Below are 26,723 nucleotides of genomic sequence, written 5' to 3' on the forward strand. Positions count from 1 at the left end.
CGGTCCTAAGACTAATATATGTGAAGAAATATATTAACCTAGCTTTTGAATACAGATTCCAATTAGCTCTAGCCCAGACTAATTGCTCGGTTAACTTTACCAGTCCAATATGTACACTGCAACCACACACTCCATCTTTATTAGTTGAGGCTTTGGTAACAGTAGTGCCCTGGTTCGGCTCCAGAACAGTGGACTCAGTTGAGGTTAAAATACATGACTGTTCGCAGCCATTACCCTTAGGTAAGTCCCCTACCCGTGACTGTTCTGTCTATGTTCCCCCCAGTTGTAGTACATGAGTGGAAGAATGTGTCCATCTGTTTCCAGAATGAAAGAGGATCTCTTACCTCTCCAGATGTGGGCCACAGCGACTGTAATACCGTAATAAAGGTGCAGTTAGCCAGAACGCCCCTCCCGCAGAGGGTTTACTTAGTTTGTGGGGACCGAGCCTATGGCTGTATGCCTTATGACATTTTCTATGGCACCTGTTACCTGGCCTATCTAATCCCTTTAATCCGTAAAGTGAAGACTGATGAGATTGCAGCTATACTTCCCTCTCTACATAGAAACAGCAGGTCGATTACAGAAGGACAGCGGATGGCTAGTCTATTTTTACCATGGTACGGTATTTATGTTTCTCAGCAGGAAATTGTGGCGTTGTCCAAAGTAGTGGAAAATCACTTAAATGCATCTAACACAGCCATGTTAGCCGAACATAAAGAATTACAGGAGGTTAGGACTGTAGCATTACAAAATCGTATGGCACTGGATCTTTTATTAGCCGCCCAGGGGGGCACATGCAAGGTGATTGGATCTGAGTGTTGTTCTTTCATCTCTGATGCCACACCTGAGGTCATGGATATGGCTCATGATACCGCCAGGGGGATAAAAGAGTTGCATGAAACTCATGGGTTTACCCTTGGGGATTTAACTGGAACTTTTGGATCGTGGGGTGCGGGGTTGGTTAAATTTGCAGTAACCGTTTCAATGTTTATCTTAGTTGTGCTAATTGTGATAATCTGCTTGGTCACTGTAGTTAAACTAGCCATACGAAAGATGACCAAAACCGCCCTCCAGGCTCCACAGAGACTAGTAGGATATTCCACAGTGGATGACTCCGTGTTGATGTACGACGCCCAGCTTTCAGATCCGTGGGGCACAATCACGGCTTCTGCTCCATGGGGACCCCCACAAAATGAATGACAAGTTGATTAAAATTGACACTCAGAATGTAGAAGATGTATATAGATTTTACCTTTTCGGGTTTTTACACTACGCAATAAATGTCTGATTCTTCTTTTTCAGATTTTTAAACAATGTATTTGACTAAAATGAATGTATAGATAAGTGCCTTACTTTTGACTAAAGCGTAATGAAGTATACGTGAAGTAACGTTAAAGCTTGAAGACACTGCAATTTTGCAGAGTACGGATTAATTGAATCACCACTGTGAATGTTATACTTTGAACTGTGAATTTCAACTGGACCTTTACAATCCAGATTTTATACCTCAGGTGGATTGCTAATAATCCTAAATGTTAAATGTGTTTTTACTATAATTGTCTTGAAGCAAATCTTTGAGATGCAAGCTATTTCTAAAGTTTGTAATTTGATGATTAAGGAGGACTAAATGATAAATGATAAAAGAGGTTATTTGGAAACATATATTTTACTATTTTCTTCTATATTTTTTGGTATGTTTATTTTTGTGCTATTGATGAACGATTTGTCTAAACACTGAGGATATATTTTGGTATTTCTACACGGTCATATGAAGTTGATATGTGGAGCCATTCCTGAATGTTTAAATAGTCTGAATCCCAGGTTATAATGTGAGTGTCTTGAAATAGTTGATCTCTTAAAATGAGACCAAAAGGGGGATTTGTAGAGTTATATTTGTATTTATTCATGTTAGCAAACTATGGATAAGCTTAAAATGGGAATAATTTGGGTGGAACTGTGAGCTGGATGTGGGGCCTGTTTGACATATGTTTTTGAGGACAAAGGAAGATGGGGGAAGGTGAGAGCATGTCTTGAGTTGCATTCAATTTAGATCTAGCTACAGTGATTGGGGAAGCCTAAGGTCTAAGGTGTCTGTGATATTTGGGGCGGCCAATCAATGATGTCCGAATGGGAGGATCTGATAACTCCTCCCATTGTCACAGAGTAGAAACACAGAAACACACGCGGTGTTCAGCCTCTTTCCTCTGGCTGGCTCACGTGCAGGTAAATTCGGGATCCCAAAGATTAACTGTATTGAATTTGTACTGTATTGATTGTATTGTTTTGTCATATTACCATTAAAGTAGATATTGTTTACTTGGTGGCACTGGATTTCTTCCTGTATTATAACCAGCTTCATAGGAACGCGCAGAGATTTGAAAAGCGGATCAGATATCCCTTTTAATCTCTAACAAAGTGTGTGTGTGTGTGTGTGTGTGTGTGTGTGTGTGTGTGTGTGTGTGTGTGTGTGTGTGTGTGTGTGTGTGTGTGGTGTGTGTGTGTGTGTGTGTGTGTGTGTGTGTGTGTGTGTGTGTGTGTGTGAGTGTGTGTGTGTGTGTGCAGCAGTGAGAATGTTATGAGAAACAATTTGATGCTTAGACTGAACTCGAAGGAAGCCAGACTGGAATTTTTTTAAGAAATTAAAACACTTCTACATTAATTAAAGACATTTGACATTTAGCTTGAGCTGGGTTCAATACTTTCTTTATGGTATTTAAATTGGGCTCGAGTAGAACCCCTTCATGGATTTGGCTTGCAACACAAAGTGATACTGATCTCTGTCTGTTAGGATTTGGAAGTCTCATGATTTATTGTGTGGGCCTGTGAAGGAGAGGCCCTTGGAAAACAACATCTATTTTTGAACTGCAATTACTGATTTTAAAGAGATTGCAACATTATACTTCTTAAAAAAAAAATTGCTCAATTCATTTAGCACATTTATTATGCACATATTATGCACAATAAAAACTTCAATAAATATATTGATCCTGCCTTAACCAGCGACCTTTACTCTGTTGTTCATAAGCTCGGGTTCAGAAAATGTGTCAGTAGTTTAACAACTATTTTAATTTGAGTAATGTCTATGGAGACCAATTGGTTGATACGAGAAATAATTTGAAGCAGTTTAATAAAGAATGTTAAACTATATTTAAAACTGTAATTGAACTTCAACTTATATTAATTATCTGATTCCAGTGGCCAGTTGGAACAGATAATCAACAAAGTTTTCATTTTGCAGCAACAGCGCAAAAGGTTTCAACAATAATTAGTATTATGTCTGAGTCTAGTTCTGTCTTATCTGCTTTGTTTCGGAATGTGTTCAATACATTACGTTTTTATTCATTATTACCATACAATACATAGATTTAAGAATAAATGAAACAAATAATACAACATTGACCTAAAAGAACAGACAGATTTTGCAACCCTGACCTCCTCATGCAGGTTTTTTTACGACCAGCAGTGATGCCTCTGAGGGTCTTGGGGCGCAGGACGGGGCGTAGGGTTTATACAAGGTCACAAAGATATCTTACTCTAGTAATAAACTGGTTTATCAAGATAGCTGGAGCCTCCCATTCCTTAAGAGAGATAACAGACTCAGGGTTGCTCATAAACGTCAACAGGCGAGAATCATTCCCTCACACTTATGGATGATTTGAAATAATTTCAAAGGGACACAGACACATTGGATTAACCTATGGATTAACTTTAGCAGCGTTTTTATCGTTTTAACCTGTTTAGCCCTGAGCCTGTTTTTCAGGTCTCAGGCTCGAAAATGACATTCCCAGAACAAATGACCATATCTTCCCTTCTAAAAGGGTTACATTAATAATCTTTTTCCTCAAAGTAATGATAAACCTGTGAGTTGGATGTAGAATAGTCAGAACAATATAGATATTTTTTATTTTAAAGAAATAAAAAACACATTTTGAGGGGCGGGTGCTCAAGTGAGAAAAAGGGCACTTCCCATAATCATTTATAAAAAAATGTTTTAAAACAAAAAGTTAAATATAGTTGCACATCTCTGACTTACTGACCAATTTATTTTAATACCCTCACACTCACGTAATTGTTTAATACTCTACTACAGAATTGTACAAAAATAATCAGCTAACACAGAGACAATAGGCGCTTTCACACCGGAGTAGTTGCGTTCACACCAAAAAAATCCGGAACTAGAACTTAGTTCATGAGAACCTTTTTACCCCCTTTTCAGTCCCTGCTAGAGAGCAGGGACTTTCATGGAAGAAAAAGTTCCCATTTCTGATTGGTTGGGCGGATTGCAAACCACGCCACCGTAAAACTTCCAAAAAGTTTTGTGAAGGCGCCATTTTATTATCCTTGCATTAGCATTATTAGCATTAGCATTAGCCCAGCGCACAAACAGAGAGAGACTAACTTATGGCAACACAAAATAAAACATGGGAGCGGTGGAGATGAGGAGGTGTCGGCGTTTCTGGCTATTTACTCGGAAAGCTTCAGTAGAAGCTGCTGGGAGTCCCAGCAGCTTCTACTGAAGCCAGTCCCTAACTCCGGGGGACTTCTGGCCAGGGACTTCGGGTGGCAGTATACGCCGTGAAGTTGTTTGCGGCCTGCAGTAAACCCAAAGTAGAAGAAGAATAAGTGACGTCAGCGGCTTCATTTGCCTAATCCACCCCCAGGGACTTATTCCGGTGTGAACGCGATCTGCTATTTAGTTAATCAGAACTAAAGAGTTCTGATGAACTAAGTACGGCAAATTACTTGGTGTGAAAGCGCCTAATGGTCTTATTTAGTATTCACAATGCACAAGAGCAGACAACAAACTAGTACAATTAATAGTTATTAAATGACCAGCCAACAATCAATATGATGAAGTTACTGTTTAAGGACATTACAGGCAAAAATATTGTTTTTTCATGTACTTGTTATTTTTGGTCTATTTTGCTTCCATGTTTTCTTTCACTCTAAGGGAAATAAAACTTCCAAAAAACACATATAAATGGTGTTCGTTTTACTGCCATATCTGAATTCCTCTATAGATTTAAAGCTAATCTGCATTTAAACATAACATTTCCGGGGGAAATACTGACTTGACGTAAGCAACTATCTGAGGAAGTTGAGAGGTGATATGTTTTTTTGTTTTATCCTTTTCACCTGCAAGGCCTTGGTAACTGCATGCAAATTAGCACATTTTAATTAGGCCTAGTTAAGTTAAGGTGCTGCGACCTGTCTGTCTGAAGTGACTGCCGATGTCCGCACCGCTGTGCAGAAGACGTGGAGGGAGGGAGGGAGGGAGAGCTACGGAACTTCACAGTCTAATCTCCCGACCTGATATTTTGTATTCAATCAATATATTTTTGGAAAGGGAAACTGTGTGCAAACAGCAGTAGATATATATTCATTTATAAAAAATAAAAAAGGGGGGAAAAAGAGCACTTTCTCTGGGCAGGGGCTCAAGCCCACTTTGATGTCTATGTGTGCACGTGCCGGGTGAAAACTACCCTTGGATGATGGTAAGGTAGACTAAAAGCTTTAGGAATCCAAAGTACAACATATAATAAGTACCCTGTATCAAGATTGATGCGAAACAAGTGACATTTGACCTTTTTAGAGAGGTTTAGCCAATAAAACTCCACCTCTGAGGTGATTTGGGTGGAAATGGGGGTTTTACCGTTTCTCTGGAACCCATTGGTCGATTTTGGTGATTGACATCTCTTTCTGACCGTTAGAGCCAATAGAATCGAAGGGGAATCTCCCCATACACACACATGGTAAAACAAAAATGTGGGGGCTTCGCGCACACAGTTTTGCATCAGAGTGAAAATATTTCAGTCTCCTTCTTAGTTTTCAGTTTCTCCCCCCCGAGTCATTCATGATCATGCTGCCTATACCGTGCATCGACTCTTGGATGTTAGACGCCGGGGCAGGGGCTTACAATACTTGGTGGATTGGGAGGGTTACAACCTGGAGGAGCGTTGCTGGGTTCCTCGATCTCGGATAATGGACCCCGTTATGGTGAGGGATTTCCACAGGGCTCATCCCGAAAAGCCTGGAGGTCGCTAGGAGGCTCCCATTGAGAGGGGGGGGGGGGGGTACTGTAAGGATGTGCAGTTTTCCCTCCTTCTGCTTCTCTTTTTGTTTCATGTTTGTATCTGTCTGTCTTCCTGGCTGGGCGTGGCTGACCTACTTTCAGTTCCCGCCAATTCACCTCCGCAGCTGCTACTCATCATCCTGATTCATCTACTCACCCACAGTAGTTATATTCATACCCCTTTCGTCTCATTAGTATGCATAAAAAGTGACAAGTGGACACGCCCCCAATTATGCAAATGAGCTAAGTCCTGCCTCCCATTGTTCGAGATCCGTTGATGTGTGTTATCAGATAGGTGTGAAAAGCCCCCCTGTGTAGTGCCTTTGTTGTTTAGTTCTTTGATGTATTGATTAAGATAGTCTCTTTGAAGTTACGCTGTCTGGCCCGTGCCCCTCAGAGTTGTATAATCGAATTAGCCTCTGATGTTTGCCCTTTGATGTGAGGTGTTATAACAGGCAGGTGTGACTTCACACTGGTGTGTTATAAGCCTTTGATGTTAATCTAGGTGTCTCTTTGAAGTTATGCGTGAGACTGTCTACCCAGCCCCCCTCCCAGCCCAGGCCTCTCCCCCCTTTTCTCCACCCCTTCCTGTGGCTATGACGCCAGCAGATAGTGGGGGGTGGAATTAGATGAAGATATAAATATGCTCAAACTAAATAAAAAGACAGTCATTTCCACTTACCAAGTCACCTTTCAAAAAAGAAAAATGGCCAAGAGACGCCTCGAATTGGGTTTTTAATCAGCCTGTGCCAACTTACCGCCATCCGTCCGGAGCGCCAGTCAAGAAACGAATGCAGCATCAGTGCGGGGTTCAGACGCATACAGCCTGTGCACAAACTTATCTCGTGCCCTCTTTTGGTCATGTGTGCGCGTTCATGGGTGTTGGAGGAGGGGCTCTGTGAGGCAGTGGCAGATTTTCCCCCGGTTGTGTACTTTTCAAATTCTAGCTCACTCGAGCTGGTTTCTCCAAAATGATCTACCCCCTACCTTTAAGAACAATTGACACACACACACACACACACACACACACACACACACACACACACACACACACACACACACACACACACACACACACACACACACACACACACACACACACACGTTGGAGTTGGCCTTTGATCTGAGGGTTTGAGATAAGCATGGGATGTTAATCTATATGTTGATTAAGGCAGTCTCTGTGAGGTGAGAAGCAAGGGGATGGAGTTAGTTTAAAAAAAAGAAATACGCTCAAACTAAATAAAACAGCCATTAATTTCCACTCACTAAGACATCTAAAAACGTTATTGTCCTCTAGATTTGATTCAGGGTTTGTTTTAAATGATTTGTGCTTGCTAAGGATGTTTCTTTTTAAGTTTTTGTGAAACTGTTAACTACAAGGAAGTATCTGTTTTGCAAAGAGGGTATTCATATTCATTTCAAAAGATCTTATTTAGGTTTTAATAGTGATACCTAAGGATATTCTCTTTTAGTTGTATGGATTGTGAACTAATGTGTAATTACTTTTACTAACTATAAGAAAGTCTCTCTGAAGAGGGAAATAATAATAAAACAATTTAAAATACATGATCTTTTGTCTTTTTTTTATAATTACTTTACACCACTATAAGGAAACCCAATATAAAGTTGTGTGAGGTTCTTTTGGGGGGTAATATTAGAATTTTGCTGTATTCATAAAAGAGAAGTTTTCTTAAAAATGTGTTTCTACTCCATTTCACTCCAGCTTTTACAGAGGGCTCCGCCTCCCACTCAACATAACAAGTCCCGCCCTCCTCACCAGATCATTTAAAAGTAAGGGGATGGAAATAGATGAAAAAATAAATACGCTCAAACTAAATAACAAGCCAGGCATTTCCACTCATCAAGTCACCTTTCAAAAAAGAAAAATGGCCAAGAGACGCCTCGATATGGGTTTAATCAGTGAGACGCCTGTGACAATTTACCGCCATCCGTCCGGAGCGCCAATCAAGAAACGAATGCAGTATCTGGGCCGGGGTCAGACGCCTCCAGCCGAAGAACTTCATGAAGAATGGACTCTGAAAAATGGCGATGTTTGGGGTTATGTATTCAACTATATGGCGAATGAACTGCATTTCTACAATCTGAAGAATGGAGAAACGTATGGACCCCGTAGTGTTAAAGCGACACTGACCTCAACAGATTGGGCTGTGTTAACTCTGGTGTCCTCCAGAGATCTCCACGCAACCACTGTATCGGAAGAAGTAGTGCATCAAGAAACAGGCGTGGAACCAGCGGTGTACAAGATATTTGCAAAGAAAAGCAAATAAACGCAGACAGCATGCAAGATCAAAGAAGAGTTTGCACCGCTGCCCCTCAAGGTGGAGGAAGAAGAAGGAGATATTTCCCCTCCGCCAGAAGTGAGAAGAGTCCTGACAAGCACCGTCTGGGAAACTAAAAGCGGACCATCGGGGCGATGGTATTACCGCGCAAGCCGTATGGTGACGCTGGGGAAGGACCCCTCTGATGATTTTGTTTTGGAGCATTTCAACTCTACATGCTTTTTTCTCTTTTCTTGTGTTACTAAGATACTTTTAGACACACTTTGGCGTATGCAACACTTGTTCAGTTAAACAAGGTTTTTTCTTTTCTGATAACCTTACATATTTTAGTTATTTTCTGCTACCAAGATACTTTAAGATACACCTTGATGTACGCAACACTTAACAAAAGGGTATAATATGAAGTACTTGGTAAGGAATGGGTTTTTCTTTAAGGGGTGCAAAACTTTAGAACAGGGTCAAATATTCATTAATTTGTAATGAATTTAGTTTTCTTTCTTTTGATTTTCAACATACTATTTGTACACAATGACTTTTCCATATTTCTGACAAACTATACTTTTTTGACTTTTTCCGTAAAATCTTGACAAACTATTACTTATTCTTAAATGTTGACCTATTGCTGCTTGGTTGGAGATGATAGATGAAAAAGCTACAACGCTTAAAGAACTTTTTTTTTTAAAAAAACTCTCAATTCTATAAATGACTCCCCCCATTCAACGCAATAAGCCCCACCCTCCACTCAGCAACTCATCTAAAACGAAGGACCCCACTAAGACGACCGTTGTAAACTAGCCATGGAGCTGAGAAAAACCAAGACTCCCCCCGCGAGTTGCAGCCAGAAACAGACTCCTGGACTATCATCATCACCACCATTTTGGACACCCGAATCTTGTAATACTACTGCTGCTGATTTTGCTCCTTGGGCCAAAACGTCTCTGTTTATGGACACAGTGAAATCGGTGTTGGTTGATATTGTGGAGAGGGTGATACATCGGTACAGAGAAGAAATATGCAACGTGTAAGAGAATATTTTAATCCGATCTTGATTGTATAGAGTTTCTCAGCTTTTCTTAGAATCTGTCTTATTGCAAACATGCTTTTTGTTAGTCATAGGATCCTCTCTATAAGTTGAGGTCACAGGTCAAAAGCTTCTCTGCTTTTCCTGTGGGGGAGGGTTTCCTGTCCCCATGCATTTGCGAGACAAACAGACCTTTGTCCCGACATCTGCCATTGATTAGGTAAAGCGCGGGTTTCTGTGGTTCCGCCTCTTCTCATGTTGGTGCGCGGTGTCTCGCCTTTGTGTGAGAGCTGGCCAGGTTTCTTCCTGACAAGGGTCGAAGCTTTGCTATCTCTCCGGCTGTATTGTTGTACTCCTTAATAAACTCAGCTGTGGCTAACGACGATCCAGACTCCATAATTTCACCACAATATTGCTACACAGAAGTTTTCCTCACAGATTCGCGTCACGACAGGATACCAAAAGATCTTCAGAACTGGTAAGTGTAATTTCAAATCTATATTTGGACATTGCCTTACCAGACTCTGTGATTGACGGTATCATAAATTACCTGTGAAACTGAGCGGATGCATTTTTTTTTTTGGTTTCTCTACTCTTTACATTTGGAGGAATAATGATAACCTGGGGAATCGGTGTCAAATGGGGATTCTGTCCTGGCCGATTTTCCCTGTGATTGCTACTGGGGCAAGTCTCTACAAGAGCAAGCACAGCTCATGTAAAGAACAATAAGAATATTTGGGGCTAATAAATAACCTCGGAATATCGACTTTTACCGATTTCCTCTGTGTGTGTTTCCTGGAATTAAATTACCAGACAATTACACACGGCAAATATTCGGAGAGACCTTAAGGAGTGCATCAGTAAGGTGGAACTTCTGTTCAAAAGCAATGTAAAGATTTGTAATTTAAACGAATCGCCGAATTCTGGAGATTTCAGCGGTCAAACTGGTTAAATCAACTCGCCTCGAATTCTGCCTGTTGCTGCGGGGGATTGTGTGTAGATTTCCCTCCTCCCCCCTGCGGAGAGCGGCAGGCGAGGAGAAATAAAGCACAGTGTCATATTCTCTTACTCACACCATTATGGTTTTGGAACTAAACATAACGCTTATTAATGGGAAGGGTGGTATGTGGAGTGTGACATTGAGCTGTGTTTCATAACTGATGAGTTGTTAAAATGTGGCTGTTGTTGGAAGTCAGGGTAAATAAAAAAAAGCCTCCGCTCTCCGGATACGGAGGGAGCGGAGCACTACTAAATTGGCATAGTGGTTGTTTGATTGAGAATAAATTAGTTATTGCTCTTCAACAGATTCCGTTCTTAGCACTTGTACAAGTATATGAGTAAGAAGGCGCTCATATTAAACAGATATTTCCCTACCCCCGCTGAGGTCTCCCTAATTTGGATTAAATTAAATTGCATGAACTTTGGCTATCGCGCTGATTTTTGTTGCGAGTACATGTTTGTTTGTCTAATTGCAGTGTTTGTTTTATTGTACTAACCATTACACATGGGTAATACTGCCTCCACAAACGATTCAGTTGGTAAGAGGAAAACGAATTCACGCACCAAGACACCTTCTGAAAATCCTATTACAGACAGCCATTACACGCACATGTTTTCTCCTAACATGCCGTCTGGAATTGTTGGAAGAAGCTTGGATTGGTCTAAAGTTATGCCGTTTACATCGTTACTTTGCGAACACTCACAACAGATTAATCAGAAAGGGAAGATTCAATTTTATTGGCCATTAACAGGTACTTTTGACATGGCCGTGTTGTGGCAGGCATTCAAACTGGTTGAAAATAATTCAAATTGCTCATGGGATATGGGATACATGAAAGAATGTGTTAAAGCATGGATGTCTATTGCAGAGAAAAGAGGATATGATGAGCGAAATAATGACCAATCTGTTGGCACCGAGCGAGGCTCCATTGAGCTCAAAGCTTTGATTGATAAGGTTTCTAAATGTGCATCGAGTTGTCATTTGCTTAGCCTAGAGCAGTGTTTCTCAAACTTTTTCATACCAAGGACCACTTAACCAATACAAAAACACTCGCGGACCACCTAACTCCACAAATATCCCAAAACACATCGTTTTTCAAGAACAGATTATAAATCGCCTGGAAATGGTACAAACAAGTGGCAACATGTGTGACGAAGGTGTTGCCCTGGGCTTTATCATGCAATATAAGGTGAAACTTAAGCTCGTTCCATTGCGGAGATATTCCCACGAGAGTGCGGAAAACTTAAATGTATTTATTTATTTCAAATGTGAAATGTTACCAATATACTCACGGACCACTAGGGGGCGCTCACGGACCACCACTTTGAGAAGCACTGCTCTAGAGGCTGCTTTTGATATTAAATCAGAGAACATGTCCAGAATTAAGGAAAGACACGGAAAAGACGTTGCAGCCATTGCTAAATCAGTGATGTACGATTGGTTGAAAAGACAAGGGAAGTCTCCCAGCCCCTCTCAGCTCATTTGCATTTTAACAGATGCTGGGATATTGGAAGAAAGGCAGGCTGTATCTCTCTGTACAAAAATAATTCCCACGACAGAACTCTCAAATCCCGTTGCGAGAAACTCCGATGATGATCTGTTAATGACAGCTGCAGCTATCATGAATGAAAATGGGTTGAGATATCAGCCAGGACAATATAGAGAATTAGATTCAGGACAAGAGGAGCAGAGTGCAGCGGAGGGTGAAGGGGATTTTTCAGACGACAGCCCGTTGCGAAACCCCCCTCCTCGTATTCCGCCACTCCGTTTACACGATTACGCAGGATCGCCGTACGGCAGCAGTTTTCCAAAAAATGGCCAGCGTAAAATGATCACGAGAATGCAAACATCTCAGAATAATAATTCTGCTGAAACTGTGACCGCCCCGAAAATTCTGAAAGGAGAGGTTCCAGTTTTTAAGCCATGGACACCCGCTGAGGTCATTGATGTCACTAATCACGCCCCCAGTCCCACTAAAAGCCCAGATGAGTATCTGTCGTGGTTGACTAATGTCTGCTCAGTTTATAACTGTTTGGTTCATGATGTTAAACAGCTGATAATCTTAACATACAAGGCAGATTGGCCCACGTGCAGAGACGAGTTTAAATTTCCTGAGTGTACGCCTGCAGGTGATTGGCCTCTGAGACAGACGCGCGACATGTGGATTCAAAACATCGCTGCTTTGGCTATTAGAGCATGCGCTAAGACTCACACAGATTTTTCCCAAGTGATGGCTTGCGTACAGAACCCAACAGAAAATGTCCCAGAATTCATCCAGCGTTTCATGACAGTGTGGGATAATAATGCGGGCATTAAAAGGGAGGGCAATGATTTGTTTGCCATACAGACCTTGTTGCATAATTTAATCCCAGAGACAGCTCAAGCCTACATGATGGCGACTCCTGACTGGCAAGTTAAAACCTGGAAACTCACGATAGCCACAATGCGTGCCCTGCATAGGAGCCAGATATTTCTGACCCCCAGAATTGCACAGCTGCTGCAACAATTGCCTCAAAATACACAGGCTTATCAGAATGCAGATAACACACAACAGTTTCAGGGACAAAACCGCACACAGCAATATCAAAATTAGGGAAGATCACAGGATTATCAAAACAAGAGCAAACAGCAGCAGAATAAAAATTCCAAAAAGTTGATGCCATGTCATGTTTGCGGCGCTACAGACCACTGGGCGGGGCAGTGCGAAAAGCGATGGGGGGCTCAGCAGAACACACAATCCTTGCCTGTTCTCCCCCAACCCCCCTGGCATCCTGCATTAATGCCGCCCCCACACTATGACAGACAGACCCAACAGGGGCAAAATGGTCAGCAAAGTGGATTTAATAGAAGATAGGTGTGCCATGGAGAAATAGGATCAGATTCACAGCATTTCCCCATTCAAGCAGCAACAATTCGCCTTTCCAATAACCCGCGTGAAGATCCGATTATGCCCGTTGATTTTAGTGGTACGGCTGTAGATATTTTTGATTGACAGCGGAGCCACATTGTCTGCAGTACGTACTAAGGAGAAAGTGTGTGAAGCCACTAATAATTTTGTTACAACAATGGGAGTTGCTGGCATTCCTATGTCCGAACCCATTTCAGAGAGTACTAATGTTTCAATCGAAGGGTCAAATGTGCAACACTCTTTCATTATTTCAGATGGAAGTCCTATTAATCTAATGGGCAGAGATTTGCTTTGTAAGTTACAGGCAACAATACATTGCACTCCAGATGGATTGTTTTTGACAATTCCTGACAGTAAAATATATCAAGCTGTCCAATTCATTCAATCATCTCAAGACAACTTTTATTGTTGGTCATTTCCAGATTTCAACATGATTTCTGTTTTCTCCACAACAGGGATTCAGAAAATTGCTAGCCTTTCTCCTGTGTGTGCTTCTTTAATGTCCCTCATGCGGCCTGTGTTGAATTGTCACTGCACAGCTGCTTTTAACCCGTCAGATGACTACGCGCGATCAGTAAGAGGTTTTTGCAATAGCTCAGATCGGGTGGAATGCGAAGAAACGATCCCCTACGTCACAGTGGCTGTTACTCCAGGCAGTAATCCAAAGGAGGTGGGGGCTATGGCAGCCCGCTGCCAGGCTCGGCTGGAAGCTGCAAAGGTTAACGAGGTTGTACACTTGACGCTGAGTCCAGCTTGTGGCTCCACCCAGACGGCCGGATGGTTTGTCCCCGTTCGTTCCTCCATGTTTTGGCACATGTTGCACATGGCAAATCACATGTAGGAAAAGGAGGGATGAATGGGATTATAAAGTCACAATGGTTTGCTCCAGGCATCACACTAGCTACACAGACCATTGTAGATAGATGCATGATATGCCAGCAGACAAGAAGAAGAAGTGGTCCAGTTCAGCATGAACACTTACCGCCCCCGTCGGGGCCCTTTGTAAATATGCAAATTGCCTTTTCGCACATGCCACCATGCCAAGGATTCAAATATCTTTTGGTAATAGTGTGCCAGTTCTCCAAATGGGTAGAGGCCTACCCTACCAGAAAAGAAGACGCTAGAACAGTTGTAAAGTGTCTTCTCAAAGATGTTATCCCTAGATTTGGTGTTCCAGCAGGGATTAACAGTGACAGAGGTCCAGCATTCATTTCTAAGATAACCCAGAGTCTAGCTACAGTGTTAGGGTTCAAATGGCAATTGCATGTTCCCTATCACCCACAGAGTTCAGGCCAGGTTGAGAGAATTAACTTGACTATAAAGGAGAAACTCACTAAAACAATGTTGACCACACGACTAAAATGGGTAGACTCGCTGCCGCTAGTTCTGTGCTCCATCAGAAGCTCACCAAATGCAACGACAGGGCTTAGCCCACACGAAGTATTGATGGGAAGGGTAATGTTCGCAGGGTCTAGCCCCCCAGTAATACCCCACAAACTCACTCTTTTGTGGACAGATGATTACATGACTAACTATGTCAAATATCTAACTGACATGTTGAGAAAGTTTCACAGGCAGGTGGCTGACAGGCTCCCTCAGCCTGGAGAGGGGCCCACCCACCCTTTTCAGATTGGTGATAATGTACTAATCAAATCGCTTGAAAAATATGTTTTGTCTCCCAGGTGGAAAGGTCCTTTCCAGGTGTTAATAGTGACCAGAACAGCCCTGAGAGTACAAGGTAGAGTGGAGTGGATTCACGCTTCCAGATGTGGTCTCTCTCCTCTACCGGATGCTGGCGTGTGAAGGCAGTCATCATCATCGTCATTCTGGGTTTACTATACCTGGCCAAGGACGCCCTGCTAGATGAAGCTGTGAAAATCCCAACGACAGGTGGCGGGGGCTCTCGCCCCTCTGAGGGAGAAAATAAGGTGCTCTTATCTAAGAGCGCAGACGACTTGACCACTCAGGGCCCAGACCCTGAGGGCAAAACAACACCAACGGGCAAATCAGTGCCTAGCGACAAGGACAGGTTGTATCCAATCACCACACAGACATTCAGTATGGTGCGAGAGACACAAAGAGAGAGGAAAGGAGGGAGAATCAGGAGGATTGTCTCCCTCCCTGATCATAAGTCAGAGACTATTTCTTTTAACTGCCTAATTTCAATATGTGACTCATCTAACTGTATTATTGTGTTTCCTGTGTCCTTAGTTTACCCAACGTGGGAGATGTATCCAAAGAACCAGTACCATTGGTTCGGGGTCTCATCAGAGGTGGTAAGAATGGCTCTCAACACCATTGAAGAAATGCCCCCAGAACTGTGGTGTAGCACTGTAGAACAGTTCAAGACACTGATAAGGGATAAGGTAAAATGTACAATGAGGAAACCAGATTACCAGGTTCCCAATCCAGGTGCTACTGCATGCACATTTACTGGGCCAGATAGCAAAACAAATGTTCCATCCACTCCACTTAAACAATCAGGAGGTGATGTAGATTCTTCAAAAAAGGCCTTAATCACTCCTTTTAAACAAACTAAAACTAATTCTGCAGTAAGTTTAATGTTAGACTACGCGCATGAACGTAATGTTAGCAACTGTTGGCTGTGCCAAAATATGCCAGAATCCATGCGTTCTCCCATGTTTAGCCCAATTCCTTTCACGAAAGCTGACTACGGTTTAGTGAGCTGGAATGACATAGCATCCAGAATTAGCGATGAGGCGGAGGATTGTTACACTCCTTCCTACCCCATAGACTCTGAGCAACCTTTACAGTACAAGGGCTTAGTCTTTCTCATTGTTGATACAGTAAATAAAAATTACGGTAACACTTTATTTTGATAGTCCATAGTTAATACTCTATAAGTCATCAGTTGACATTTAGTAGCATGTCAACAGTGCATCAGTTGACATGTGTCAGTTGACATTCAACAGCACCGTTCAAACCGACAAGTAACTAAGCATTAGTTGATGATCAACAGATAAGCAACTAAAGTTCAGTTGACTATTACATTAAGCATTAGTTGATGATCAACAGATAAGCAACTAAAGTTTAGTTGACTATTACATTAAGCATTAGTTGATGATCAACAGATAAGCAACTAAAGTTTAGTTGACTATTACATTAAGCATTAGTTGATGATCAACAGATAAGCAACTAAAGTTTAGTTGACTATTACATTAAGCATTAGTTGATGATCAACAGATAAGCAACTTTAGAGTTTAGTTGACTATCTGTTGATCGTCAACTAATCTAGAGTTGACTATTAGTATACTTTTAGTAGGTTCTCCACTAAGCGTTTGTAGGCATGTGTTAGGACTATCCAATTAAAGTGAAAAACAGTTGAGAACAGTAGACAGTCTATAACCTATCAACAGAACACATACATTCATCCACTAATTATATGCAACAGACATGGGGAATAAAGCGAAATGTTTTGCACAACTGATCACGAACACTGGATAACTGAAGTCAATACCAGGTTATAAAGCACATTAGAACAAACACTATACACAGCATATCAGAGAAAGAAAGCTTTTTATTTTAATAACATACTACAAGTAAAAACACTGAACAGTTGTGAACCACATTCAATCCTACTAAAGGACATCTAAACATAATCATTAACAGGTCGCCAAAACACTTCCCCAAAGTAGCTTCCCAAAATGAAAAACCGTCCCCCCTGTCACTACCCGATCTGCAGCTCTGCCCGATCTGCAGTGCGCATGTGCGAGATGGTCCGCCATATTGAACAACTCCGGACGGCAACCCAAGATGGACACTTGACACAGTGGCTTTTTGCAAAGCTCAAAAATAAAACTCGAGAGAGATGAGTTATTGTTATTACAACGTGACTTCACTATTATTTAACAACTCTTTTTATTGGGTTCTTTTATTTGGGGTTAAGTACATTGTCAGAATAAGTGAGAAGTTAATTTAACTTCTGTTAGACAGCTATATGCCAAACATGTTTGCATACATTCACAGTCAATATGTATTCAGTATGATAGCTGTCTAACAGAAGTTAAATTAATTCCTCACTTATTCTGACAATGTGCTTAACCCCAAATAAAAGAACCCAATAAAAAGAGTTGTTAAATAATAGTGAAGTCACGTTGTAATAACAATAACTCATCACTCTCGAGTTTTCCTTTTGAGCTTTGCCAAAAGCCACTGTGTCAATGTTGTCCTACTTGGGTTGCCGTCGGTTGCCATCCGGAGTTATCCAATATGGCGGACCATCTCGCACATGCGCACTGCAGATCGGGTAGTGACACCTAGGGATGGGTATCGTTTGAAATTTATCGATTCCGATTTCGATTCCGGTTCTGCTTATCGATTCCGGTTCTTATCGATTCCCCGTTTCGATTCCAAAATTGTAAAATAAAGAGGTCAAACGTTTAGATAACAAAAATATATTTATTCTTAAAAGCTTTAACTGAAATTGTTACTAAAAAATATACATGCAATACAAATGTATTGCACAATAGCTGTGCTTTATTTTAACTGAGCTATGCCTGTGGCAAGCTATTAACAGGCATTACACTTTGCCTTTTATTTTTTAGTGTAGTGGAGCCTCACTTCAGAGTGTTTACCGCGACCTATCTTTGGTGTTATGAAGTGACTGAGCTCGTGAAATGTCTACGGGAGGGCGGGGGAGCATCGCTGCGGGGCAACTGTGGACCTCTGTCGCCTGTCAGCGCAATTTATATGATGCCGTTTAAAAAAATGAAGGGCGGTGCCGGCCGTCAGCGTACCGAGCCGGCCGTCAACGGCCCGCTGACGACCGGACGTTCTGTGATTCTCCAGGTCCGCCCTGTATTCCACCGGGTCACCGCAGCACCGCGGTGCAGACGGACCCGCTGGAATACAGGGTCTACCGCGTTTAGGAACCGTTAAGCAGAACCGAAATTGTGTATTTTGTATGGGTACCCGGTACCCGGCATTTTCTTATCGGTTCTCATCTGGAACCGAGTTTCGGTTCCCAACCCTAGTGACACCCCCCACAACAACGCTCAACCCACATTCAGAATTACCTGACAGAAAAGGGGATGAGCTGTTTGTTGCTTTTCATTTCAGCAATCTTTTCTGCCAGTTCACCGACTATTTTCTTCTGACAGAGTTGGGCTAATTTTAAAAGTGTGTTTTACCCTTAAACTGGTCTTGGACACTTTTGTCCACCAGGAATACTTCAGCAATTGCTGCAGTGTCTTTCACAGCATTCCTGGAAACATGAGCTTTCTTAAAAGCTTTGGTCATCTTGAAGCCTCTCTGCACCAGTCTAAGGACACGCCGATATCTTCCCACCACATCTGAGATGGAAGACACTGAAAAATAAAGAATACATTAATGTCAATAAATGTTATGGCCCCCCAATAATTGTTGTGGTGTGTATTGTGTGCAGTGTCTTAGTTGCAGGGTGAGCCATAGTGTTTCTCACATATGTTCTCTTGAAAAGGGACTACAACTTGGATGAATGTGTGTGACTTCCCATTTGTTTTAGAACATGTGTTGTATTTTATAGTAGGTACTAGGTAGTGTGCCTGTATGTGCAGTGTGCAAATATAGTTAGATAATTGGCTATTTATTGATAAAAAACATATTGGTGGTAAAAACTGGTGAGAACATTATTTATATTTCATTATTCATTACAGGTTCAGCTCAAACAGCCATAGTAGATGAGCATTAGAGGTGTGGACATTTCTCCATTTATAAGATGCATCGCGATGTACGATTCTGCATCGATGCAGTGACGGAACATAATCAGGAGTTTGGTTTCATATCAGCTTAGTGAGAGTCTTACTGCGTTCTGCTGTCATTTTCTGTTGCGCTATTTTCTCTCCTCTCCTCTGATCTCTGTTTCAACGAGGGCAGAGCTTTACACTTTGAATGCCGCCTCTCACCTCCGCACACACGGGGTGTCTGTGTGTGCGGAGGTGTGAGGCGGCATTCAAACGACCTGCAGTCCACTAACTTGTTGCTCTCACTACCAATAACAGCTGCTCTGTTATGCCAAATTCACATCAGGCAGCTGCGAAGAGCAGATCGCCACAATGATGACATTTTTCTGAGGCGTGTTCATGTGTTTCAGGTAGTGTTGCACGGTGTACCGATACTTGAAAGGTACCGCGATACCCTGCCATTAAAAACGGTACGATTCCTCCGTTTCATTAGTATCGGTACTTTAAGAATGATGGGGAAAAGTACTCCGGTGAGAAAGCGCCGTTTTAATAAGAGCCGTGTGTGTTCAGCGCTCTGCTTCCACTCTCCCTGCACTGCAGCCGTGCCTGCAGTCCCGCCCCTCTCAAACACGTTCTAAGTCCCTCCCCTCTCTCGTGCACGCGGCCACGCGCTAGCTGCCAGAGCATGTGAGAAAACTAGAAGCATGGCTGCAAGTGGGAGTGCAGCTGCCGCTGCGCCTCGGCTTGTTGACAAAAAAGACGCCAGAAGCGAAATTTGGAAGTATTTGAGCTATATGTCTGACAGTGAGGGCAAGCCTACGGACACCACGAGGCCTGTCTGTGAGAAATGTTTTAGATCCCTGCAAACCAAGGGAGCCAACACATCAAACTTGGCTAAGCACCTGCCGACCGGAATCCAGAGCTGTTTAAAGAATTTAAAGACAGACAGGTTAGCGAATGTGTAACATGCCCATGCCCTCAAATCTAAGTCAAACCAGTGTAATTTATTTTGTGACAAACGAGGCAATTAATGGCAATGATAACTGTCTAATATGGCTATATTTTTAGCTAACTTACCAATGTGGCTAACATCTGCAATATACATTTTGTCAATAATTATTTATATTACTGTACTATTACAAATTATATTTTATAAAACAAAAAAGTTGTTTGAGATGATGCTTAATTTTATTTAATACGAATTATTGTCATTTATTTTGTTTATTGTTCTCATTGTTTAAAAGTTTGTGTTATGGTTCTGGTGTGAAATAAAGCACAATAATTACATTTAAGACTGTTTTCCTTTTTTTAAGAAAAGTATCGAAAAAGAATCGGAATCGCAATTCTTGACTTGGTATCGGTATCGAAACCAAAATGTTGGTATCGTGACAACACTAGTTTCAGGCGACAAGAAATTCTTTATAACATAGGTCAACATGTCAGGACTCTGTTTACTGATTGGCTGCGGGTACTCTCTGGCTGCGCTTCGCCACTAAAAGTTTAAATATCCCCAACTTTTTGTTTGGTTGCACTTCCTTGCAGAATCAAACGTCCGCTGTGCGCTCATAGATATCGCATAGTAGAAGAACGATGAGTAAGGGAAGGTCCGTAGCTGCTAGGCAGTGTAAATGCCATCGACTTTGTGCTGCATTCACATGATGTCGGAATAATCTGAAAAGTTATCTCCCTGCCCATTCACCCCCCCAAAGCAGTCAGCCTAGGGAAACACTGAGCTTCTATGTGAAAACCTTATTTTTGTAGATTACAACACACTTGTAATGCACTGTAGAATTATTTAAGTTTTGTTTTTATTAAGTTTATGTGAGGTGGCTCACACAGATACTGGTATTGAAAATAAGCTTTTATATGTCTGTACAGTCAGATATTTGAAAGCACTTTCTAAATAAAAAAGGGAGTTCAGATTTATCTGACTGCTTGTATTAATTGATAACATGTTTTGCTATGTGCAGTAATATAGAAAATTGAGGATGCAATACATTGAGATGCATCGAGGATCGTTGGGAATTTGAATCGTTGACAGGTGAATCGTATTCAAATCGAATCGTGAGGCCAGTGAAGATTTACACCCCTTTACACCGCATGTGGTGTGTCTCTATTTTAGTTCATTCAACCTACACCCCAACCACTCCGGCACGATGAAGAGTACATTGGTGATAAGAGTGATGATGATTGGTCAATGGGATTGTATGCCCCAACCCAAACCCAGTATAAAGCACTAAGCTCACAATAATAACCTAATTACCTAACACCTAAATACATTCAGCAGACTGTCTTAGTTTATTATACCTCGCTCTCCTTTTCCTTTTGACGTCTTCGCCTTTTTGTTTTCCTTCTTCCTTTTTTTGCTTTCCTTCTTCCCTTTTTTGCTTCTCTTCTTGCCTTTCTTCTTCTGCTTCTTTTTCTTCTTTCCCTCATCAGAAGAGTCAGAGGTAGAGCTTGAGTCAGAGCTTGAGTCAGTGCTGGAGTCAGTGCTGGAATCGTTGCTGGAATCCGTGCTGGAGTCCAACCTCATGGGCTCCGGCTCCTTATCTCCAGTGGCCATTACTTCCCAGTTCCCATCTGTTGATGAATGATAAATGACAAACAGAAATAAACTTTAAGTTGAGTCCCCACAAAGGATTTGCCTAAAGCCCAGAGGAGTCTGCTTTTATCACAATATACAACATTACAGAATTACATTGGTGTGACTGAGCTTGAGCAACTGATAACCTAAGGTGGTTTGAGGTTGTACATGAACTGAATTGCATACTAATTGATGCGGTGGAGGTTAGATTGGGTATGAAGAAACATTGCAGAAGTACAAATCATGTGCACAAAACTTTAGATGGGATGTCTTGTGTTTTATATATACAAAAAGGAGTTGTGTATGAGAAAATGCATTAGTCTGCTACTTTCAAACTGCATTGTGTAGAATGTTTCTATCACTATTAGTGTATTTCCATGAATTCCAATCAATTAGTGCTCATGTGGTCTAAGCCAATTCATCTTTAAATGGAGAGCCAATATGCTATGACAAGGCAGCAGTCAACAGCCTATACACAAGTGAAGTTAATTAAATTCCTAAAGGAATTCCTTAAAAATGACAACAATAGCTGAAATATTGTACATATTATAGCCCAAATAAGAGACATGAATTCCCTGGGAATTTTTATTTTCTCTGTTAAATTGTTTTAAATATTTTTGTTGAACATTTTAAGAGTATGATTTATAACGCAAAATACATTTGCAGTACTCTGCCTGAATATCAAGAACAAACTACAAACCCCTTTGTATAACACTGAGCAGAGACCTATAAATGTAGAAAGTACATGTCCAGGGACTACGGATGAAAAATAGCCTCTTGGCTAACTCTGGCATATTTACAGTAATGTTTATCAATGTGCACTGTCCCTGATAAAAAAATAAAAAAATAGATGGCTTGGCAGCCATTTTTGTTTGCAATTCAAAAGATGCACATAAAGCAGCAGCCAATAGGAGGCTATACAGTTTTAAATGCAATTGATAGTAGCCCAAATAGGTAAAAGCAAAGGGGCGATGATATGCTGTCAAGATACTGTCATAAAAACAAATGAAGTGCTCCCAAGCGCCCTGCCAGAAGTTTTCTTTCAGTGAAAAACGCTATATGGACACACGCCATTAGTGACCCTACACATTGTCCAGCTAAATATCTACATGCACTAAATGTAAAAATATAAGGCCAAATCAAAAATAGTTACTTGAGAAAAAATAATATTGAAAGGCTGGCAATAATATTCAATAATAGCTGAAATACTGTTGTGGTATACTGCGCCATAATTATTTTTGAAGCCACACAGGTTCTGGAGAGCCCTAATGTAAAACTTTGCTCCACCTGTACAAACCTTGCTCTTGTATAGAGTTATTGTCCTCAAGCTGCTGCTTGAGTATGCCATTTTCCTCCTCTAGCTCATCCACCCGAGACTGGAGCATCTCAGCCTTCTTTCTCCATGCAATATGCTGCTTGACAGGCATACTACTTTCCACGTTACCAGCTGAAAAATAGGACATGACAAATTAGGAATACATGTCAGAAGGCTAAAACGATGATTTGGTATGAAAAACGTTTCACATGTTTGAGTACTTCTGTTCTGGAACTGCTCAGAAACCCCCTTATTGTCAATATACCTAGGAAAGCTACACATTCTCTAAATGTCTCTAGTTTGTGGTTGAACAGTTTCATGAGGCTGTGATTATCCTAGATGTCACAACATCTCATTTTATACATTGATGTCAAGTTTCAAAACATGGTCTCACTATGAAATGACTACTATGGGGACTAACATCATCACACATTCATACAATTGAGCTCATTGGATCCACAAGAGTCTCCGCTTTACAGTCTAACCCAATTAATGCAATTCCAAGACTGTATAGGGCCCCCAATATGCAGAAATATTGAAATACACCATTATGAAAAGGCGTAATTAACACATTATAGTGCATGTAAAAAACGTTTTTTGCCCAAAACTGCATGTGATTATCATAAAGTGGGTAGGCCTATGTCTGTAAAGGGGAGACTCGTGGGTACTCATACAACCCATTTTCATACAGGTATCTTGAAGTTAGATGTCAAGGAAACCCCTGTGGAAATTGCCATGTCAGTTTTTCCCTCCAAAATGTAGAATGTTTTTTAGCCCCATTGCCGACAAGCTAGCATCACGTGGTTGGTACCATTGTATGCCATTAGGTCATCTACTTTCATATGATATCATCATTACCAGCTTCAAAACCGAGCCCGGTACAGCCGCTTAAAGACAGTAAAGTCGGCCGCGATCCTGCGGGTCTCATTAAGGAGAAGATTCAAACTAAGCATTTTAGCTAGCATTCTGTTTGAGCTACCAAGGAACCTTCTATATCAGGGGTGCCCAACCAGTCGATCGCAATCGACCGGTCGATCGTGGGGAGATTCCCAGTCGATCGCGATATGTGTCTAAAAATTAACGTCCGTTAACGTCCTATAACATAATCTTCCTGTGCCAGAATAATGCACTTGAACGCATCAAAGCTTTGTGATTGGCCGGCGTGACCCCATGTGTCGGGGCGTGGCTGGTGGGCAGTGGGCACTTTTTCGCTGACGTTGTCCGTGTCAACAGGAGTGACAGTCCGCACACACACAAGACCGCAATTCTGGCAGAAGCAAAAAAGCCCAAAATATATCATTTTCACTCCGAGTGGGAGGATGATTATTTTTGTATCTATTCCAATTCAAAGTCCATCTGTCTCTCATCTGCAATGCGAGCGTGGCTTTATCGAAGAAGGGTAATTTAGGAGCGGCATTTCAAAACTGCACAAACGCTCCGAGACGGAATTCCCTCCTAATTCTGCCCTACGCTCCCAAAAGGGGAGGGGCCTGAAAGGACAGCTAAATGCACAGCAGCCCATTTTCACCAGGCCCAACAACAAGAGCAAGGCTTCTACCATAGCATCTTATCTTGTCATCTTTCTTGCGAAACACATGAAGTCTTTCAAAGACGGCGAAGTTGTGAAAGAAGCATTCCTGGAGGCTGCCCACGCGCTTTTGGGGGACAGTAAAAATAACAGTAGCATTTCAACAGGTTTTTGATATAATAAAAACTCAAGTTAGATACCGTTATTAATCAGCTGTAAGTTTTAGTTTGTTTGAACTTATTCATTATAATTATTGTACAAAATGGTATAAGATAAAGATAATAGTCTATTATCAAATTAGGTTAAGAAACTAGTGTTGCTTGCATTAATTTTGTCTTTTTTATTGCACTTTGGCAGCAGATTCCTGTGCAGCTTCAGATCTGAGTTGTCTTATTAGTAAGCCTAATTTATACTTTTGTAGCAACACTACTCAGTTTTATACAAGTAGAAGTGTGTATTTACCTGGTTGTAGGCTGTCAGTAATGGCTACGCCTCTCTATTTGGACTGGTAGATCTCGGCAGACTGGCAACTTTAAAAGTAGCTCTCGGTTCAAAAAAGGTTGGGCACCCCTGTTCTTTATGAACCGCTAGCCCTGCTGCTCCAGTAAGGATAACTTTAGTTGTTATATTAGCTTTTTCCTAAGACCGTGTCTATGGCTATACGTCGTTAGCTTTGCTGGTAGGAAAGGTTAACAATGTTAACCTTACCGATATGCATGTTAACTTAAACATGCATATCGGTTATTTAACATAGCTAATAAAGTTAGTGGTAGTTTGTCAGGATAGTTCGCATATCTAGAGTGTGAAGTTAGCACACAAACGTCAACTACTTTCACATTTATAAACCCAACTTACCACTTTCTTGTATGGTATCGCCTCCTTCTACTGCCTCATTAATCTCTCTCCGTGACTTTGCGCGGGTACAATGCACGGGACCAACGGCACTGCTCCCGTTGTCAGATGAGGGGCGGGTTACTGAATGCACCTGAGCAAAAATGCCATGTCGATGCTGAAAATAAAAGTGAGATAGCAATATTGGTTCACATGCAAGTAATAAGGAATGCTTTCTAAAAAAAGACAATGTTACCTAAGGAAGTTGACACTTACCATCTCGACGACCAAAACATCTGAAATCCAAGGGCGCACTTGCGCAGTAGACCAATCAGGCAGTAGAAGTATGGCGCTGGTAGAAGTGCTTGGTGAATATAATTTAGTCACGTGTCAACTCTGCCAACACCATAGATCAGGGGTAGGCAAGTACGTTTGGCCGTGGGCCAATTTTTTGCTGAGCCGCAAGATGGCGGGCCAGAACATAATCAAAGCCTAATTCAAGGAAATGATTTTGGTAAGAGGGCGCAGCGCCCCTGTTCCCCGGTTCAGAAAAAACTCTATCGCTGATGACCCTCCCCATCAACACTCTGATGCGCAGTCAGATCCGCTGATTGGTTCACTGATGATATAGGCGCCCAATCCAGAGCCTCTGGCTAGACCCGCCCAAAGGGAGGCTCGTCCTCTCTAGCCCCATTTCAGTCCCAAAGCCAGGGCTATTATCTGTATTTTAACAGACTTATCTTTTAAATTGAGGTGTATTTATTGTTCTCTTCAAAGTTTATTTTTCTCTGAAATGTTAGGGAGGATGGTCCTCCCTTTCCTCAATGGACGAGCCTCCACTGAGTAAAGTAGAGTTATTAACTAGGTAGCAGTGTTATTTAACATTTTATTCTGATAAGTATTGTCAAGTTCTCTGGGTTTTTGGCATTTATTTGAGTGTTTGCACATTTGAGAGGCTTGAGGGACAACTGGAATCCTTTTTCCTTTTCTTTATTTAAACTTCTCAAGGACACATTAGGATTCTTTCAGGTTGAAAACCTTTAAAAAATACCAAAGGACAAAATAAATCAATTACAGCATTTTGCTTTGCAATTTCATATATTATAACCTAAATTAATCAGTAACCAAGTATTTTACTCAAACTCAATGTATTTAATATATAGTTAAATAAGTACTTTAATTGACCTGGTTCGCCCCAATTTGCCATATGTGACCCGCTCTATCGAAATCAGTCGAAAGTCGCAACGGCTCATTTCAAAATAAACGTGGATTTGCGTAAAAAACTAGTTTTTCGGGGTTCGGGGTGTTTTGTTTGATTTTAAATAAACAAAGTCTTGGCTTTCAGAATATGACATTTTTATTTCCAAAATCACACGATAAATACATGTTTGAAGCTTGTAAAGGGAAGATGACAGCTCTCCCTCGCCACTCTGCTCTTCCACAGCGCAGCTTCCCCTCCCTCCGCTGACATTATGAATGTCA

General features: G+C 41.5%; 1 protein-coding gene across 1 annotated transcript; it reads right to left on the minus strand.

Annotated features, from left to right (window-relative positions):
- Positions 1 to 13,929: 13,929 nt before the first annotated feature.
- Positions 13,930 to 25,636, minus strand: LOC117542418 (coiled-coil domain-containing protein 106-like). The gene is made up of 5 exons (XM_034210072.1): positions 25,266 to 25,636; positions 22,865 to 23,014; positions 21,291 to 21,563; positions 18,453 to 18,629; positions 13,930 to 14,012 (listed from the first exon to the last, which is right to left on the minus strand). The coding sequence occupies exons 2-5, from the start codon at positions 22,992 to 22,994 to the stop codon at positions 13,930 to 13,932; spliced, it is 663 nt and encodes a 220-aa protein (XP_034065963.1). The 5' UTR covers positions 22,995 to 23,014; positions 25,266 to 25,636.
- Positions 25,637 to 26,723: the final 1,087 nt, after the last annotated feature.

This window comes from Gymnodraco acuticeps, unplaced genomic scaffold, assembly GCF_902827175.1.
Source record: "Gymnodraco acuticeps unplaced genomic scaffold, fGymAcu1.1, whole genome shotgun sequence".
Classification (NCBI taxonomy): Eukaryota; Metazoa; Chordata; class Actinopteri; order Perciformes; family Bathydraconidae; genus Gymnodraco; species Gymnodraco acuticeps.

Excerpts from the sequence above, each read along its gene's own strand:
- LOC117542418 (XM_034210072.1), bottom strand. The coding sequence starts at position 22,994 with ATGCCTGTCAAGCAGCATATTGCATGGAGAAAGAAGGCTGAGATGCTC. Across the intron at positions 18,630-21,290 it reads AAAAGGAAAAGGAGAGCGAG|TGTCTTCCATCTCAGATGTG; the intron begins GTATAATAAACT and ends TTTATTTTTCAG. Across the intron at positions 14,013-18,452 it reads TGTCCAAGACCAGTTTAAGG|CTTCCAGCCGAGCCTGGCAG; the intron begins GTAAAACACACT and ends TAACCTTTGCAG.